We start from the raw sequence: 6,253 nt of genomic DNA, 5'->3' as shown, positions 1-6,253 counted from the left end.
CAGCCGTCCTTGGGACAGTCATCCCGAGAGCAGACACCTGAGAGGCCAGAGTCCTCCACACAGCTGTCCTTGGGACAGTCGTCGCAAGTGCAGACACCTGAGAGGCCAGAGTCCTCCACACAGCCGTCCTTGGGACAGTCATCCTGAGTGCAGACACCTGAAAGGCCAGAGCCCCCCATGCAGCCATCCTTGGGACAGTCATGCTGAGAGCAGACACCTGAGAGGCCAGAGTTGCCCACTCAGCCATGCCTGGCATGGCCATCTTAGAAATACACAACTCAGGGGGGTAACAAATAAAAGAACAAATCCCATGAGAACAAAATGCCAACCATGTCATGAAGAAAACAAACTAGGACGGATCACAAGACAAATGAAAATAAAAGTAGACATTTTTTCACATTATGCTAAAGAGGTATACTGGTGGAATATTAAAATTGTGAATTTCATATTTTGGTGGCAAGACTTAAAGTTTTTAAAAACATGTTGTTAGCCTAACTTCATCTGGAATTCCTTCCTCTAGCCCCTAACTGTGCAAGTCTGGGAGGGAAGAGGGTGGGTGGTGAGACTGGGTGAAGTGTTGCCTGTTGGGGCAGACCTTCTCCTCTCACGCTGTCAGCCCATACCTGGCATTCCAGAGTGACTTAGCCACCTTACGAATGGCACATGTCACATAGTTATCTGTAATTTATTCTTCCTTTTAAAAAGTGAATTAAGGCATATTATAATAACTATGCATGTCTATTTTTATCTACACACAAAACACTTATATGTACATCTCTTTGCCAATATAGGTATATATATATGCCTTGTATGTCCTAAATGGACTGTAGAAACCTATGTACATTTTTGGTGGCTAAGAGAATGGACTCTCAAGTCAGTATGCAGATTGGGCTTCTCCCCTCCTTAAGGTCCATGTCTCAGTTTAGAGCTAATAATAATAACTAATTCATAGGCTGTTGGGAGAATTGCTTATCATAAGCAGAAAGGCCCTGGACACACAGAAGGCACTAAGAAATGTCGGCTACTCCAGTTACTCCATGTGGGTAGGTGTCTTTTGTTTCTGTTACCAAGCAAGAGAAGACAGGCAGAGTCCCTGCTAAGATGAGGCCTGCCCTTGACTTTAGGTTAGCTGAGCTTCCTGCCGGCCAGCTCAAAGATGGCAACGGGGATTCTGGGATGGTTCAAGTCCTCTTGAAGATCAGACCAGTCTCACACTATCTGCCAATTAGTGGTATAGACAGTGTTGCACATGGAAGGAGAAAGAAAAAGTATTATTCACCATATTTCCATTTCTGGATTTGTTGTTAGACTTCACTGGAGCATTTGTTACACTTTAAGGGGGAAATTTGTGATCAAATAGAAACCAACACCGTCTCATCTTGAGTGTTTTTTAATTAATAAGTTTCTGCTAGAGAGCACATCTACTTTGATTTGACTCCATGGTAAGTATATGGTATATATTTTAGTGGTGGAAAAGAGCTTTGAAACACTGCATTTCTCACGGCTTTTGTGGGTGAATTCTCTTCCAGCTGCCTTTGTGCCTGTGGTTTAGACCAGCAAGCTGCTGTGGAAGGAATGGGTTAGGGCTAGAGAGCCAGGCCCTGGCCTGTGCTCCACCATTTGTTGACCACAGGGTCTTGAACAATTTACTTTTTCTCCCTGAACGTTAGCTGTCTTCTGTAAAATGAGAACAATGGGATCATAGATTGTTAGAGCTGGAAACAAATTTAGAGATCAGAGAATTTCCAACAGACATTGTACTGTGAAGTACCCATAGGGATTATGTGGCTCGCTTGAAGTCACATGAGACCTGTAGCTTGGAGGGAGCAAGGATGGGACTGGAACTCATGTTTTTCTTTCCTTCCTCCCTCCCTCCCTCCCTTCCTCCTCGTCTTCTGCTTCTTCCTCCTCCTCCTTCTTCTTTGTCCTCTTCTTCCTTCTTCCCTGCTCCCTCCTTCCCTCACCTGCTCCCTTCCTCCTCCTCCCCCTTTTTCTTGTGACAGGGTCTTGCTCTATTGCTCAGGCGGGAGTGCAATGGCACGATGGCAGGCTCAACTGTACTCCCACTCCAGCCTCCGGTGTAGCTGAGACTGCAGGCATGAGCTCTCATGTCTGACTACTTTTCTTTTTTTTGGAGAGATGGAGTCTTACTATGTTGCCCAGGCTTCTTCTTTTTTAAAATTTGATTTCGGGTGTATTATAGTATTCTATCTTCCTTAGCATAGAATTGTTGTATGAATCAAGTGGAATTAACCTCCGAACATTTTGCTAGAGGTAAAAGACAGTCATTTTACTTAATGGATACATAATAAAAAATTTTTTTTTAAATGTTGCCTCTAGATGATGTTCACATTTTGGGGCTTAGTTTTAGAGTGGTCTTGGTACTAGGAAGATGGCTTAAATAGCTCTTCAAAAGAGTTATTCAGCATCATAATTGAACCAAACGATGCAGATTCAAACAGTGCTGTAGACTCAGCACACTCAACCTGGTTGGTCAGGATGGGGGCCGTGGGGTGAGAAGCGGGAGAAGATGAAGGAAGGGGCAAAGGAGTGGCAAGGGCTGTTCAGATGAACCGAAGTGGAGCGGCCACCAGCACTGCACAAAATCTGATTTTGAAATCAGTGTTCCAGGTTGTTTCCTGCGGCCGTTCTGCATGTGGCATGTTGCCGTATGTGTGCCATGAGGAGCTGTGCATGCTGCAGGTCCCGGGGCCCACCCGCCCTTCCCAGGAACAACACCCAGAGTCCAGACTCTAACAGAAATGCCAGCTCCTGGGAGAACCAGAAGCAAACTGTGGCCAGATCACAGCTTGGAGATGGTTTCTGTTAACCTGCTTTTCTATGTCTTTCAGATGGCCCGGGAGTGGAAACCTGTAGATTAACAAAACCACCTTTATTATCTACCTGAAGTCCACTTTTCTTCAACTATGGGGCTTCCATCTCACATATGGACATTTTAACAGCAAGAAAATCACATCTGGGGTGAAACTAAAGCCCCACACAGTGGTGTCTTCTCAAAAGCTAAGGACAAGGTTTCCCAGTTGAGCCCCATATTCTTCTTACTCTGTTTCTCGGTGATATTTCTTTTTAGTAAACATTTTAAAGAATGAAACATGGTTGTTTATCCTTAAGCCCCATAAAGATCATCCTGAAAGTGAGAGAAATTTGAAAAACGCTGTGTGTATTTTTCCCTCATGATTTTTTTTTTCCTGGAATGTGTATGGGAAGGTATCTTATTTGTATGTAACTTGGAGGTTGTCACAAAAACAGGTACTGATAACCTTTGCTATGTGAAATTTAAAGTATACCTTCTGAATGATTAGTTCAACGTGAAAAGGAAAAAAATCCAGGGTTAGCTGGTGACATGGTTTGGCTGTATGTCCCCACCCAAATCTCACGTCGAATTGCTGTTTGAACAGGACAGAATGAGATATTGATAATGATGCAGGCACAGTCGTAGGTTAGATGGTGGTAATCTCCCTGCTTGCTTTCACATTTTCAAATGAAGCATACAGTCATGTCAGCAATTGAGAGTGCAGAGAGGATGTAAGAAATTTTAAGAGAGCAAAGGATATGCAATAAAAGGTTAAGTAAATTTATAAGGAAAATGGACAATGATGAATGCCAATTTAAAAGTTGTATCTTGAGATTTTGTTACTGTAAAGTGATCCTAATCCAAACCCCAAGAGAGGGCTCTTTGATCTTGCACAAGAAAGAATTCAGGACAAGTCCACAGTGCAAAGTGAAAGCAAATTTATTAAGACAATAAAGGAATAAAAGAATGGTTACTCCGTAGGCAGAGCAGCCCCAAAGGCTGCTAATTGCCGATTTTTATGGTTATTTCTTGATTATATGTTATTGACAAGGGATGGATTATTCATGCCTCCCATTTTTCAACCATATAGGGTAAGTTCTTGACATTGCCGTGGCATTTGTAAACTATCATGTTGCTGGTGGGGATGCAGGAGAGAGGCTGATCAGAGGTTACTCTCTTTGCCATCTTGGTTTTGGTGGGTTTTGGCCAGCTTCTTTACTGTAGCCTGCTTTGTCAGCAAGGTCTTTATGACCTGTGTCTTGTGCCAATCTCTGATCTCATCTTGTGATTTAGAATACCTAACCATCTGGGAATGTAGCCCAGAAAGTCTCAGCCTCATTTTACCCAGCCCCTATTCAAGATAGTGTTGCTCTTGTTCAAACACCCCTGACAATTTGAAAAGAAAAAATGGAAAGGAAAATAAGGATGATAAATTCACGTTGGAAGATGAGAGAGCTTTGTTTGAGACAAAGTTGGCAATCGTAGAGGATGGCTTAAGGAGGTGTGAAGGAGAATATGTGATATTTTCAGATCTCGAGAAATTCTAATAATGAAGGTTAGGCTAGATAGTTATACAATTGCTTTTAAAATATAAGACTAGGAAAAAGATTTTAAGTTGCTATTATATCAGGAAAAATGACGGTGCCTAAAGAAGTATAACATAGGAAGAGAAAGAAAGTTTAAGGGGATTCTGGAGTGAAGAGCTTCTTGGGGACACGCCTTGAAGCTGTTGGCATGGAGTCAATAGTAAGTACTGTTGGACATCATCTTTTCTTTTTTTAATTATACTTTAAGTTCTGGGATACATGTGCAGAATGTGCAGGTTTGTTGCATAGGTATACACGTGCCATCATGGTTTGCTATACCCATCAACCCGTCATCTACATTAGGTATTTCTCCTAATACTTTCCCTCTCCTAGACCCCCCACCCCTTGACATGCCCTGATGTGTGACGTTCCCATCCCTGTGTCCATGTGTTCTCATTGTTCAACTCCCACTTATGAGTGAGAACATGTGGTGTTTGGTTTTCTGTTGTGGTGTTAGTTTGCTGAGAATGATGGTTTCCAGCTTCATCCATGTCCCTGCAAACAACATGAACATCCTTTATTATGGCTGCATAGTATTCCATGGTGTGTATGTGCCACATTTTCTTTATCCAGTCTATCATTGATGGGCATTTGGGTTGGTTCCAAGTCTTTGGTATTGTGAATAGTGCTGCAATAAACATACATGTGCGTGTGTCTTTATAGTAGAATGATTTGTAGTCCTTTGTGTATATACCCAGTAATGGGATTACTTGGTCAACTGGTATTTCTGGTTCTAGATCCTTGAGGAATCGCCACATTGTCTTCCACAATGGTTGAACTAATTTACACTCTCACCAACAGTGTAAAAGCACTCTTATTTCTCCATATCCTCTCCAGCATCTGTTGTTTCCTGACTTTTTAATGATTACCATTCTAACTGGCATGAGATAGTGTCTCATTGTGGTTTTGATTTGCATTTCTCTAATGACCAGTGATGATGAACTTTTTTACATGTTTGTTGGCCGCATAAATGTCTTCTTTTGAAAAGTGTTTGTTCATATCCTTTGCCTACTTTTTGATGAGGTTGTCTATTTTTTTCTTGTAAATTTGTTTAAGTTCCCTGTAAATTCTAGATATTAGCCCTTTGTCAGATGGATAGATTGCAAAAATGTTCTCCCATTCTGTAGGTTGCCTGTTCACTCCGATGATAGTTTCTTTTGCTGTCCAGAAGCGCTTTAGTTTATTTAGATCCCATTTGCCTATTTTGGCTTTTGTTGCCATTGCTTTTGGTCTTTTAGTCATGAAGTCGTTGCCCATGCCTATATCCTGAATGGTATTGTCTAGGTTTTCTTCTAAGGTTTTTATGGTTTTAGGTCTTACGTTTAAGTCTTTCATCCATCTTGAGTTAATTTTTGTGTAAGGTGTAAGGAAGAGGTCCAGTTTCAGTTTTCTGTAAATGGCTAGCTAGTTTTCCCAACACCATTTATTAAGTAGTGAATCCTTTTATCATTGCTTGTTTTTGTCTGGTTTGTCAAACATCAGATGGTTGTAGATGTGTGGCAATATATCTGAGGTCTCTGTTCTGTTCCATTGGTCTATGTATCTGTTTTGGTATGAGTACCATGCTATTTTTGTTACTATAGCCCTGTAGTATAAAGTCAGGTGGCATGATACTTCCAGCTTAGTTCTTTTTGCTTAGGATTGTCTTGGCTATCCGGGCTCTTTTTTGGTTCCATATGAAATTTAAAGTAGTTTTTTAATCCTGTGAAGAAATTCAGTGGTAGCTTGATGGGGATAGCAATGAATGCATAAATTACTCTGGGTACACGAATGTTCATTGCAGCACTGTTTACAATAGCAAAGACCTGGAACCAACCCAAATGCCCATCGATGATAGACTGGACAGGGAAAA

The 6,253-nt window shown here is 41.5% G+C and overlaps 1 protein-coding gene across 1 annotated transcript in view; it reads left to right on the top strand.

Moving 5' to 3' along the window:
- The window catches only part of DCDC2C (doublecortin domain containing 2C), a 153,852-nt gene extending 150,740 nt beyond the window's left edge, over nt 1-3,112 (top strand). Inside the window, exon 11 of the mRNA XM_032294231.1 lies at nt 2,853-3,112. Within this exon, the coding sequence (XP_032150122.1) occupies nt 2,853-2,908 (56 nt within the window). The 3' untranslated portion in view covers nt 2,909-3,112. The remainder of the gene's footprint in view (nt 1-2,852) is intronic.
- The last annotated feature ends 3,141 nt before the right edge of the window (nt 3,113-6,253 follow it).

The sequence above is a fragment of the Sapajus apella genome, unplaced genomic scaffold (genome assembly GCF_009761245.1).
Source record: "Sapajus apella isolate SASKATOON/1434 unplaced genomic scaffold, GSC_monkey_1.0 scaffold31, whole genome shotgun sequence".
NCBI lineage: Eukaryota > Metazoa > Chordata > Mammalia > Primates > Cebidae > Sapajus > Sapajus apella.
Note: the sequence above shows the minus strand (reverse complement) of the source record. Positions and strands in the feature narration are given on the sequence as shown.